This window comes from Fukomys damarensis, unplaced genomic scaffold (genome assembly GCF_012274545.1).
Source record: "Fukomys damarensis isolate Sample0158 unplaced genomic scaffold, DMR_v1.0_HiC HiC_scaffold_22, whole genome shotgun sequence".
NCBI classification, from domain to species: domain Eukaryota; kingdom Metazoa; phylum Chordata; class Mammalia; order Rodentia; family Bathyergidae; genus Fukomys; species Fukomys damarensis.
In genome coordinates, this window is record NW_022900934.1 from 22,415,377 (window position 1) to 22,429,415 (window position 14,039).

Here is a 14,039-nt window from a genome sequence, read left to right on the forward strand (position 1 = left end):
GCTGGTGGCTGATCACAGCAGATCCTGACTTTCCAGACCTCTCCTGATCCTGAGAACAAGCCGCACCACTAACAATCCAGGTCCTCAAATGTACCCTGCAAGCCCCTTCTCTGGACAGCCCAGCTTTCAGATCTCCATTTCATTTTGTAGCTTATTCACAACCAGCCAAATTCTCCCCATCTCTCTGACCTAGCCATCTTGTGGCCAAATATGAAACGACACCTCTTCCCTCTCCCCCAACCCACAGGGTCTCACTATGTAGCCCAGGCTTCCCCTTCTCAGCCTCCCAAGATTCTAGGTGAGCATCACCACACCTGGCTCACAATGACACCGTTTGAGCCTCACACACTGTAGGTGAGCACAGAGTGCAGTGCGCAGGGCAGGGGCATAGGAGGCAGTGAGCCTTCTCCCCACAACGCACCCAGGCACAGCTCCAGTTCTCTGCTACCTTGGAGAAACAGACCTGGCTGGAGGGGCAAAGGGAGCACAGAGGCAAAGGAGCTATAACCTCCGATGCGCCTCTGAGGCTGTGAAGTGAGAAAGGTTTATCAGGTATCACCAACAGGTTCTCATTAAAGATTAGTTTATTCAAGTATCTGAAAACATTCTACAATGGAAACTTGTTAGATGCTGTTTGTACTGTGCTATGGACACACCCATATCGCCACACTGTTTTCAGAAGACTTGAAATGCCACAGATAGCTTAAAACTGTACACGGGATAGAGAACGGAGGAAGACAATTTAATGTTTCACCCAGATCCAGAGTGCATCAAATTAAATGACAGCTCCACTTGCAAAGGCTGTTATAGATGGTAGTATCCAAGAAACAGTTGGTGATGGGTAAATTCAGAAATGCTTTCCTCAAAGTGGATGGTTTTTTAGAAAGTTTTGGGTCACGGCCCTTGCAGAACACACTGATGCCCAACATTCTAATTCTTGGTCCAGGAAACATGGGTCTTCCAGGTTCCATGTGGCCGGGGAGCCCCAGTGATTATTTTTCTGTGCTGTAATTAAGAGGGTCCTTTGGACTGGACAGGAAACAGGTGGGAGCTGTCTGTCCACTATCAATCATAGTGGATGGCAGTGTAAAAGATGATCCAAATGACCTAGAGGGGAAGACAAGCGATACTTACAGGTTACCAATTTCATAAAACGAGGATGTGCACATAGGGTACTACCCCCCAGGGGCCACCCAACACACAAGCCACTGGGAAGCCTAAGTTACTTCACTGATCGCAGGCTGTCTCTAACAGTGTGGGACAGCCCACCGATGCTCCCAAAGCAATCTCCTCACAACTTCCTCCCCTCACCACCTGGCCCCGGGGAATGGAGGGGATAGATGTGGAATCAAGAGATGTAAGGCTGTGCTGCTGCAAGTTTGAGGGCAGCCTGGGCTACACAGAGAGACTCTTTATCTCAGAACAAACAGACCAAACCAGACAGCCAGACATGGCAGCCCCGACCTGTAATCCCAGCTCCCTGGGAGGCTCAGGCAAGAGGACTGAAAGTCTGAGGCCAGCCCAAGTAATTTAGCAAGAGTCAGCTGCAAAATAAAAAAGGACTGAGGATGTAGCTCAGTGCTTCTTGGGTTCATACACACATGCACATACACACAATGGTAAAGTAAATGCCAGGCATGTAATCCCAGTACTTGAGAGGCTGAGACAGGAGGTTTAAGGACAGCCGGGGCTACACAGTGAGTTCAAGGCCAGCCTTAGCTCCAAAGCAAGATCCTGTCTATAAAACAAAAAAATTCAAAATTTTAAAACAAAAAAGCTCACCAAAAAACAAGATGCCCCAGTACCACTTTTCAGTGTTTATTGGTTTGGGGTCGGAGTGGACACACATTATGTTGAGGCAGGCTTGCTGTGCGCTGCGCAGGCTGGCCTCAAACTCATCATCCATCTGCCCTAGTCTCCCAAGCAGTTGGGATCACAGACATGCACCATGTCCAGCTCAGAATTTTTGAAAAACTGAAATATAATTCATATTCTATAAAGCTTGCAACTTTTTTGTTTTTGGTACTGGGGATTGAACTCGGGTCCTTGTGAATGCACCACCATACCCAGCTAAAAGTTTGCACTTTTTAAAAGTGTATAATTCAGCTGCCGCCTGCCTTACAAGCTAAGGTCCCAAGTTCAATTCCCAGTAGCAAAAAAAAAGTGTAATTCAGAATTTTTTTATTTGTTCTGAGATAAGGGCTCACTATGTAGTTTAGGCTAGATTGAATATGTACCCCAGGTTAACTATGAATTTATGGTGATCCTCCTGCCTTAGCCTCTCAAATGCTGGGATTACAGGCATGCACTACCACAACTGGCCAGAAATTTTTAGTTTATTCACAAAGTTATGCCAATATAACCACTGATCCCAAATTATTACTCCAAAAAGAAAGCCTTTTCCCATGATCAGTTTTTACTTCCTATTTCTCCCTTCCCTCAGCCAATGGCAACCACTAATCTCTACAGACATGTCTAGTTTAGAACATTTCACATCAACAGGGATTGAACTGGGGATTGAACCTAGATCCTAAGTACTATGCTGTATACCCAGCTCCTTTAAAAGTTTATTTTGAAACAGGCTCTCCCTAAATTGCTTGAACTTTCAATCCTCCTTCCTCAGCCTTCCAGAGTGCTAACATGACAGCATTATGCCTGATTTTAATATATAGTTTTTTTGTGTCTGGTTTCTTCCAATTAGCATGTTTTCAAGGTTGTAGCATGTATCAAAATTTACACTCTTAAGCTGGTCCTGGTGGTGCACGCCTGTAATCCCAGCACTTGGGAGGCTGAGGCAGGAGGATCGCTATGAGTTCGAGACCAGCCTGGGCTACATAGTGAGTTCCAGGTCAGTCTCAACTATACAGTGAGACCCTGTCTCAAAAAACCCAAAAAACAAAACAAAACCTATACCCTTATTATGGCTAAATAATATTTTACATCAGGGGATTACTATTTGAGTTTTTTTTTTTTCGTACCAGAGATCGAACTCAGCACCTTGCGCTTACGAGGCAGGCGGTGGAACCACTGAGCTAAATTCCCGGCTCTTATTTGAGTTTTTTGTATGTTTTATCTATTTCAAATAATATAAGTATATTAAATGTTTTCCAGTTTCTAATAATGTAGCCAGGCCCAGGTTTGGTATCAGATAAAGGAGCTAACAATGGGCCCTGGATTGCACGTTAACAGAGTGTATTAGCCCTCTATACAGTATTATGTCTATTAGTGTAACAGATGGGCTGAGGGCAAGGACTGTCAGGTTCACCTGATCAAGTGCAGTGGCAGACACACCCAGAATGATCTCCTCTGAGGAATCATGCAGGGGCCCAGGCTGCTAATACATTGTTGAATTAACCCACACCCCATCTTTTGGGACAGGCCGGCTCAAGAGAAGCTATGTACTCCAACCTCATGAGCCTCCCGGAAAAAATGACACCTCCACCACATATCTTTTTTTCCCCCATGGTACCGGGGATCAAACTCAGGTCCTTGCGTTTGTGAGGCAGGTGGTGGAACCACTGAGCTAAATCTCTGGCCCTATCAACCATGTTATCTTAACTCAGTCGCTGGGCTCTCCTTGAATGAATGCCATGTCATGAAAGGAACAGAATCTGCTGTAGAACTACCAGGTACACATACCATAAACAACGCAAAAGATGTCATAAAACCTTCTTTTGTGAGTTCCCACGTGCCACCGTACTCTTCCTCATCGATCTGTAGGTAATTGCTGAAATAGAGGTACAGGACTCCTGCATTGATCAGGCAGAATCTGGAGCAACGGAGGACAGATAGGAAACAAACTGTAAGCTTGGCAGACTAAAAGCTCCTGCCACACTGTTGAGCTATCAGAGCACAGTGTGTTCTACAGTTCATTGTCTGCATTGTCTTCTCCCACCAGGCAGGGGTGACCCGGAGAGACAGAAGCTGTAAGCTCAGGAAGATGGGCTGTATGACTTCTGCTTCACTGTTATGAGGACCTGTGCCAAAGTGTTGACAAAAGTCTCAGTTCCCTCATCTATAAAACAGGGAGGCCGCAGAGTATTATGGTATCAGGAGCAGTGAAATACACAAAAGCTGGGTGTGGTGGTGCATGCCCAAAATAATACACAAAAATGCCTTGGTTCGCAAAAAGAGCTCACCTGGATGAACAAGAGATTTAAAGCAGGAACAACTATTTTTAGTCACCCAGTGAAAGCAACAAATAAACATTTAAAGTAGGGCCAGGGATTTAGCTCAGTGGTTCCGCCACCTGCCTTGCAAGCACAAGGACCTGAGTTCAATCCCTGGTACCCCCCACCAAAAAAAATTTTAAAGTATAGCTTAGAGCCAGGAAGGAATTTAGCTCAGCGGTTCTGCCACCTGCCTTGCAAGCGCAACGTCCGGAGTTCGATTACTGGTACCCTCCCTCCCCCTAAAAAGTATAGCTTAGTGAACCTGGTGTGGTGGTGCATGCCTGTAAATGGGAGACTAAGGCAGGAGGATCACCGTGAATTTGAGGGAGCCTGGGCTACATAGTGAGTGCAAAGCTAGCCTCAACTATGTAGCAAGACTCTCAGAAACAACAGAAAGTATAGCTCAGTGGCAGAGTACTTGCCTAGTGTGCACAGAGCCCTGGGTTAGATCTCCAGTACCATAAAAAATCCAAACTCCCTGAAGTAAAACAGAATGGCTGCTGAGTCACCCCATACAGAAACTATACCAGACATGGCCTTCCACCTAGCCCCAGATGAGGGGCCGCTGTGGGACAAATTAAATGACTTCTTTAAGGCCTAAGAAAACATGCAGCAGCATGGGTCTCTGAATGATTCCTCAGTGAAGATCATTCTGGTTGTCTATGTCTGCCTCTGCTCTCGATCAGGTGAACCTCACAGTCCTTGTCCTCAGCCCATCATCTAGTGACAGCCAGGCGCGGTGGTGCATACCTATAATCCCACCACTTGGGAGGCTGAGACAGGAAGATCAAAATGAGTTTGAAGACAGCCTGAACTACACAGTGAGACTCTATCTCAAAACAAAAAACAGAAAGACAGCAACAAAAGTAGAGTTGAAGTGAGAAGTCTGTGGACATCCCCAGGAAAGCCTGTTTCTTCTTTGTTTCACATGTTTTTATTACTGCATACTGGTTATACAGATTTGTACATGCACATAACATACTTCCAACATTTTGACCGCCCCCATCAATCCCTTTGCCACACTCTCCCAATGTCTTTGATCCCATAATGGACTTAGCTCATGTAGAACTGGAATGCAGGGAGAAGCATAATACCCTACTCTACTCATCTCTTGGTTTCATGGAATGATCAAAACTTTCCAGTGGTCATTCCAGTTACTGTACCCAATCTGTGTGTCTCAGGCCACATCTCATCTGAAGGCAGAGGTGGAAAATGCAAAGAAGCATGGGTTACGAAGACTGGTTTAGACCTGTAGGTGCCACACATTTCAGGACATGAGAGCAAATGTATTTTGAGGACAGGGACTGGGCAAGCAGCTGAATAAGGAGAAGAGCCCAAAGCTTCAAGCCTGGGAGTACAATGGTTCCAACAACAGAGGCAGGGAGTGAGGAAGAACAGAAGCTTTTTCTTGGATTTCACACAAAATATAGTTCTTGGCCATGTTGTGACCACATCTTTACCTACTGACAGAAATCTTGGGACCCAGCCAAACCCAGCCACCTCCTTTGGACAGGAACTAAGTTTTTAGGCCAATTTAGTAGCTCTAGTTGCAGATTACTGATGGGAGCTGTAAATGCTACTCTGAGGCTCAAAGTTGAGCTGGAGCAGGACTGCAGAGTCAACGAGTAGGGTGACAAGGAGAAAAGGGGCCTTCCTGGGTTACATGGTACACTAAGTAGGAGGTGAGGCTGAAGAAGCAAAGGCAGGCATTTAAATCCAAGTTTGCTGGTCTTAGGAAAGACTGGAGGGGCTCCTGCTGAGCATTAAATATGGGCACAATTTAGCTAGCTAGATAGCTAGCTAGCAGTACTGGGCTACTGTGGATTTTTGTTGTTTTGTTTTAGAGACAGGGTTTCACTGTGTAGTTCAGGCTTGCCTTGAACTCATGGTGATCTACCTGCCTCAGCCTCCCAAGAGCTGGGATCACAGGGATGTGCCACCGTGCCTAGCAGGACACTGCAGACTGAATTCCAGAGTCTTTGCCCTCAGTGGGACATCCACTGTACCTTCCATGCCCTCCCGCTACCTTTTTGAGACAGGATCTCATTAAGTTGCCCAGGCTAGGCTTGAACTTCTGATCAAGTACTGGGATTATAGGTGTGCACTACCATACTTGACACATTTTTATTTTATAAATGAGAGAAGCCAAGTGTGGTAGTGCATGCCCGTAAATCCCAGCACTCTGGGAGGCTGAGGCAGTAGAATCACAAGTTTGAGACCAGCCTGCATGATTTTATTACTCAGCAAGATCCTGTCTCAAAATTAAAAAGAGAAAAAGGGACAGGGATGTAGCTCAGTGTGAAGGCCGAGTTCAAACCCCAATACAAAACAAAACAAAAAAAATCAATCAATCAATCCACCCCTAGCCAGGTGTGGTGGCGCAGGAGGATCGCTGTGAGTTCGAGACCAGCCTGGGCTACATAGTGAGTTCCAGTTCAGTCTCAACTACATGGTGAGACCCTGTCTCAAAACAAAACAATCAATCCACCCCAGAGGTTGGAGTTAAAAGACAATGAATCTCTAACAAATAACGGGCCTCAGGGCTGGAAAACTACTTGTCAACAGTAATGTAATACCGTTTCCCAGAGTCAAAGGAACTTTTTTTTTTGGTACCGGGGATTGAACTTGGGACCTTGTGCTTGTGAGGCAGGCAGCAGGACCACTAAGCTAAATCTCTGGACCAGGAACTTTAATTTTTGAGACAAGGTCTCACCACGTAGCTTAGGTTGGTCTGGAACTTATGTCGATTCTCCTGCTTCAGCCTCCTGAGGGGTGGGATTACAGGCTGTGCCACCACATCCAACCCAACTGTATTTAAAAAAAATGTTTAAGTAATCCTAACATTTGGGAGGCTGAGGCAGGAGGCTCACCATGAGTTCAAGGCCAGCCTGAACTACATAGCAAGACCCTGTTTCAAAAACAAAAGGGCCAGGGATTTAGCTCAGTGGTGCTGCTGCCTGCCTCACAAGTGCAAGTTCCTGAGTTTGATCCTCAGTACCAAAACACCAAACAAAAAATATTTAAGACGCACTCAATGAGTACCTACTAATCACGTGCTAAGCTCTGAAAGAGATCCAGAGGCAGGAGGGGATGGACTTTGCCCTACTCTGCTGCTACGGCTTGTATTTAGATGTGTCTAAAAGCCTCATGTGGTCACTGGTGGCGTTTCTCAGAGGTGGCTGGATCTAGGGTGTGCAATGCTGGGATTAAGAGTGCTACCTACCCTAAGAACGGGTAACCTGGATGGGATATAAGGGACAGAAAGAGGGCTGCTGCTGTTGTTTGCTGCTGCTGTCTTCTGCCTCTTCTGCCCCTTCTGCAATGCCCTTCTGCTATGCCATCCTGCCTTGGAGCCAGTTAATTATGGACTGAAACCTCTTCAAATCCTGAGCCAAAATAAACCTTTTCTCCTTAAACTTTAGGTGTTGGCTATTTCTGTCTCACCAATGAGAAAGTAAACTAGATACTGGCTCTACACAGTGGCCACAACAGAGTGATTCAGGGAGCAAGTAAGGATCTGGACAAAGGACAGTTACCTGGAGAGAAGAGACAGTCACCAGAAATGCACACCAGGGCAGTCCTCAGCTCAGGCAGTTGGGTCAAACGGATGGAGGAAAGGGGATATATGCAGAAAACACCATGCCCTTGGCCTTTTTCAAGAGCAGGGGAAAAGGTACCAACCAAAAGAAGAGAGTTTGGAGAAAAATGCTCCGGCAGACATAGAGGACTGAATTCCAGAAAATGGACAGTCCTAAGAAAGTGGCACCGTCACTATGGCGGGCCAAACCAAGGCATGTTCATTCCTACACATCTCACTCCCCATTTTCTCAGCAGCTATAGTTTACCACTCTATCAAATTAGGGACGTAGTAATGGCAGCAAATGATTTACTGCTTATAATGTACTAAACACTATATCCAGCAATTTACCTGTATCATCTCATTTAACTCATGTCAGCTATTTTCATTGCTCCTATCTCTTATTTTTTGGTACCAGGGATGAAACTCGGGTCCTTGTGCTTGTAAGGCAGGCGATACACCACTGAGCTAAACCCCCCGTCCCTCACTGCTCCCATCCTACTGGGGAAGAAAATGAGTCTCAAAGACGTAGGCTCAAAATTATGTAGCTTAAGAGTGGCGCTGCTAACCTGGGCATGTCCAGCTTGAGCAATTTAGTAACAAGAGAGAGGGGGAGAAGGAGAGGGAGGGAGAAAGAGGAGAGAGAGGAGAGGGGAAAGAGGACGGGAGGGAGGGAGAGAGAGAGAGTGAGAGAGCAAGCTCAGTGAGGAAGCCCCGAGTTCAATGCCTAGCAGCACCAAAAAAAAAAAAAAAAAAAAGGAAGAAAGGAAGGAGGGAGGGGATTGAGGATCTATTCGATACAGGAAAAAGGATACCAAACTAACTTGCTAGATTATTCCCAGATTGGGTGACTTCAGAGAAAATACCTTAAAAATCTTGCAAGATCAGATGAGTGTAGGGGTTCTGAACTAGTATTATGCTTTCCTAAGACTGGTGGTTCTGGAAAATGTGAAACAACCTCTTGCCTTTAGGTTGGCCTCCCCTTCTCTGGCATCTTCTAATTTTTCACAGACAGTTGAAATGGGGTGATCAAGATTCTAAAGATGTGACCAGCCTGGGCTACATAGTGAGTTCCAGGTCAGTCTCAACTATATAGTGAGACCCTGTCTCAAAAAACCAAAAAACAAACAAACAAATAAATAAAGTTCCTGTACGCCACCTCCTACCCGAGCAGACCTTTATGAATTCCAGGCCTCACGTCATATCATACTCAAGTCTTTTTTGGTATCGGGGATTCAACTCAGCCTAAATCCACAGCCCACAACCAGCCTTTTAAAGTATCTACTCTGTCAAGTTCAGACAGAGCATAAACTCTTACTGGTTTCCTCACTGCCTTGCTTACTATCATCAATCAAAAATCCTTTTTAATTGAGAAGGAATTATACGGTACAAGGGATTGTCCCTGTGGTGATCCTCCTCACCCCTGACACTTTTTTTTGCAGTACATTAAACCCAGAACCACATCCTCAGCTCTTTTTGTTACTCTGAGACAGGGTCTCACTAAACCATTGTTTCCCAAGTCAAGGGTGATCCTTCTGCTTCAGACTCCCAGACTGCTAGGATTATAAGCATAGTTTTGCTTTCTGTAGTTTTAGTTACCCTTGGTCAACTATGGTCTGAAAACATTAAAAGGGAAATTCAAGATATAACAATATACAAGGTTTAAATGGCATGCTGTTTGAAGGAGTGTAATGAAATCTTGTGATTTCCTGCTTCAACCTGCCTAGGACATGTCATCCCTTTGTCTAGTAGACCCATGCTGTAAATGCTACTTGTGTCAGTCACTTAGTGACTATCTCCATTACTAAAATGACCAGGCAGTATCACAGCACTCACATTCAAGTAACCCTAATTTTGCCCCGAAGTGCAAGAATAATGATGCTGGCAGTTTGGATATGCCGCAGAGAAGCTCTGAAGTGAAGTGCATCCTTTAAGTAACATCTCGGCCAGGTGTAGTGGCACATCTGTAATCTCAGTACTAGGGAGGCTGAAGCAGGAGCAGTGTGACTTCAAAGGCCAGTGTGGGCTACACAGTAACTTCAAGGCCAGCCCAAACAACACAGTAAAACCATGCCTCAGAACAAACAAACAAACATACAAACAAAAAGTAAGTAAATATCTTGCATTTTCACTGGCAGAAAGGAAATAAAAGACAATAAGGTTGATTTTGCTTCAAAAAAAAAAAAGACAATAAGATATCTTGAGACCACATTTACATAATGGTTATATCCCTCTTTAGTTCTATTTTATTAGGAATTATTGTTAATCTCTCACTATGCCCAATTTGAAATTTAAAGGGTTTTTTGTTGTTGGTTTTTTTTTTTGGTACTGGGAATCAAACTCGGGACTTTTTGCTTTCAAGGCAAGCGACGGGACCACTGAGCTAAATCCCCAGCCCATGTAATTTATTTTTATTTGGTTTTGTTTTTTTTTTGAGACAGGGTCTCACTATGTAGTTGAGACTGACCTGGAACTCACTATGTAGCCCAGGATGGTCTCGAATTCACAGCGATCCTCCTGCCTCAGCCTCCTGAGTACTGGGATTACAGGCATGCGCCACCACGCCCGGCCCAGCCCATGTAATTTTGTCATAAATATTTAAGTACAGAAAAAACACAGTAATATAGGGTTTGGTACTTTCTGTGATTTCTGACATCTATTAGGAGTCTTGGACAATGAGGTATGATACAAAATACAGTGAATATAAAAATCTTTAAAATTTATTACAGTAAAAGATACATGGGCTGGGGATTTAGCTTAGTAGTTCCAGTACTGCACAAAGTCCCGAGTTTGAACCATGGTACCAAAAAAAAAAAAAAAAAAGATACAATACCATTAACTCCCACTATACTCCTCCTTACCTCAAACATACTCATCCCATCCTTCCTGACACTTTGGGAAGAGTTCTGGAAGTCAGCTGCACTGTCATTCATGGTTGCCTTGATGTTCTGAATCAATTCACAATGTTTACCTTTAACAACTTTTACGTCTCACAGTGCCAGATCTGGTGAATAAGGTGGATGAGGATGCACCGCAATGTTGTACAAGCCTGCCTCATAGCAGCAGTGCTCATCACACCCTGTAAAGTCACTCACGAAAGAAAACTTGTAGAACTGTTTCAAAAAGTGGCAAGAATGATGGGATAAGTGTTTGAAGCAAGGAGAATTCTGAGGGGGAGTTGATGGCAATGTCTTTTTTTTTTTTTTTTAGTACTGGGTATCAAACTCAGGTCCTTTTGCTTGCAAGGCAGGCAGTGGAACCACTGAGCTAAATCTTCAGCCTTTGTCTTTTTTTTTTTTTTGTTTTTGTGTTTTTGAGACAGGGTCTCACTATGTAGTTGAGACTGACCTGGAACTATGTAGCCCAGGCTGGTCTCGAACTCACAGGGATCCTCCTGCCTCAGCCTCCCAAGTGCTGGGATTACAGGCATGCGCCACCATACCTGGCTTTCCTTGTGTCTTTTAATGTAATACAATTTTAAAATCTAAACATTCCCTCCTATATTTTGATCACACCTCATATGTCCCCTGTGGATAAGGTGGAGATTAATGTACGTTCCTTTTGGGTTATCTTCTGAGAAAACAGGCAACTCAAATGTCTGAAATGTATTTCATCTTTAATTCCTAGAGGAAATGGAATAGTTAGAAATACGATCACCCTTTAAAAAAAAATGATGTGTGGACCGGGAATTTAGCTCAGTGGTTCCACCTCTTGCCTCACAAGCTCAAGGAACCAAGTTCGATTCCTGGTACAAAAAAAAAAAAAAATGTGGGGTCCGGGGATCTAGCTCAGTGGTTCCGCTGACTTCTTCACAAGCACAAGGACCCAAGTTTGATCCCTGTTGTTGATCCAACAACAAAAAAAACAACAAAAACTGATGTGGTTTTCCACTGGAGAGAGGGTGACCATTTGTATTCCCAGCATGAAAATTGAAAAGGCAAAGTCCTCCATTTCCAAAATGGCATGCCCTTTTTTAAATTCAATCTGATGGACATAAAGCCTCACTTTCAGTAGTGCGTTAACAGACTCAGCCATAACCAGGGACTGGTGTCAAAAGTACTACCACTGGACAGGGGAATACAGACCCCACCACCTGCTCTGGGGCTGCTCTTAAAATGCAGGTAGCTGATAGTGTCAGCTATCCTTGAACCTGCAGTGATCCTCTTGCCTCAACCTCCCTAGTTTTGGGATTACAGGCATGTGCCATTATGCCCAGGCTGATGTATCTTTTGCCAAAACCAAGATTCAGCAGATCCAGCAGAGTGGCAGGCACAAGGGAGATGGTCATTCAGCACAGAAGTTCTTCTATTTCCCAAATTTCTATAGGTACAGATCATAACAGAATTTGAGTACATACTCCAACAAGTACTACGGTAGCTTCTTTCAAGAAATCACTTTAGAGACATGAATGAATGGACTGGCCTAGGCCTTCAGCAAGGTAGCCTCCCTGACCAGAGCTGTTCCTGGGTCTGATGAACTTAGCAGTCCTGCAACAAACCCAAGTGTGCTGTCATGGAGCCACTTCTGCCATTATACACAGGTGTTTAACTTCAAAGTGGCAATGGCTTTTTCCATAAACAGAAAACATAAACCTCTTTAAAAAAGAGATGAAGAACTAGGTGGCTCATACCTGTAGTCCCAGCACTTAGGAGGCTGAGGCAGAAGGAACACTGTGAGTTTGAAGTCAGCCTGGGCTAAACAGTGAATTCAAGAACAGCTTGGACTACATATTGAGACTTACCCTGCTATTCCCAAGAAACCTCGCAATGGCAAAACTCCCCAAATGACACCCAGAACCACAGCGATGATCTGTCGAAACCAGTAGATCACATCTAAAAATTCATCCTGTAGAAAAGACAGACAGGCAATGCTTTTTTTATCTGGAGTGGTTGCCAGAGGACCACTACTAGTGGGGAAACAGAAAAGTTTGCTGCTAAACATATCTTTCTGGGAACTTTTCCCCAAAAGCAATGGTATGTATCTCTTGCATCACTGCTTAGAGTAAAATGTAGTTAGAAACAAACATTTATTTTATTTTTTTGGTACTAGGAATTAAACTCAGATCCTTGCACTTGTGAGGTAGGAGGCGTCACCACTGAGCTAAATCCCTGGCCCAGAAACATAAAAAAAAATTTTTTTTTGTTTTTGTTTTTTGAGACAAGGTCTCACTATGTAGTTGAGACTGACCTGGAACTCACTATGTAGCCCAGGCTGGTCTCGAACTTACAGCAATGCTCCTGCCTCAGCCTCCCAAGTGCTGGGATTACAGGTGTGCACCACCATGCCCAGCTCAGAAACAAATATTTAGACATCTTAAATGATTACTTCCCGATCATGTGTTCTAGATCAAAAGTTTAGTGAAATTTTTTTGAGAAACTGTGTAATGAAATGGCTCTAATAACTGACACTAAAAAATAAATAAATAACCACTACTGGCCACGGATAACTCTTAGTTGATCAGGGAAGATCTAGACAGTCCTTAAGCAAAACCGCTGATACTTACCTGTAACTGCTTTCAGTACACTAAATTTTGAGTAATTCACAGAGGAAATAAAGGATTAGGAAAAATATGCTGGAAATAGGTTTCTGAATTGCCCTGTATTCCAGAAAGCAGTCCTTAACAGCAGGGGGAAAAGAAAAGAGAAAAAAAAGAAATGACACAGCAGATCACAAAGAGACTGCGGGTTTTGCAAGAGCTGGGCAGGGCTGGGGGCAGGCCAAGGGCACCTTCAGGAAGTGCTTCCCATCCCCCTTTTCTGGAACTCAGGAAAGAAACCCCAACTTCAGCAGGGCGGAAGAACAAAGGCAGGACTGTATATGTAACATTCAAGTCAACTGGAATCAAGCTGCCTGATCACCGAGGTGTGCCCACGCTCAGCTCTTCTGAATTGTATCATGAAGAACATCCCGAAGTCCCAACTATTTCTTACACACATCTAGTTGGGGCATTTTTTTCCTCTCTCACACACAGTCGCCTCAGAAAGTACAGCACTGTCTTTCCCGTTCAACAACCAAGCAGTTCACCATTAGCGAACTTCACCATGTGCTGAATGCTTTAAGGCACCATGACATCCCCACTTCAGGATCGGTCTGAGAATTCAGCTCAGTGGGACTGTTCACAAACAGCACCTGGCACCACCCTGTTTGTTCTAAGATTCTACTGGGGTGAAAGGAGACCCAGTCGAATCCAACTCTCTCACGACACACCCAGCCTGCCGATGACAATTCTCTTGCTCTCACCTGCCCTATTCGGCGCAACCTCGTGGCTTCCCTCTTGGGCAAGCCCGCCA

At 44.5% G+C, this 14,039-nt stretch overlaps 1 protein-coding gene across 1 annotated transcript; it reads right to left on the reverse strand.

The window, feature by feature from the left end:
* Positions 1-953: 953 nt before the first annotated feature.
* Positions 954-13,700, reverse strand: LOC104873366 (uncharacterized protein RAB5IF homolog). Its single transcript, XM_010640007.3, has 4 exons — positions 13,680-13,700; positions 12,491-12,594; positions 3,640-3,769; positions 954-1,107 (listed from the first exon to the last, which is right to left on the reverse strand). The coding sequence occupies exons 1-4, from the start codon at positions 13,683-13,685 to the stop codon at positions 1,066-1,068; spliced, it is 282 nt and encodes a 93-aa protein (XP_010638309.1). The 5' UTR covers positions 13,686-13,700; the 3' UTR covers positions 954-1,065.
* Positions 13,701-14,039: the final 339 nt, after the last annotated feature.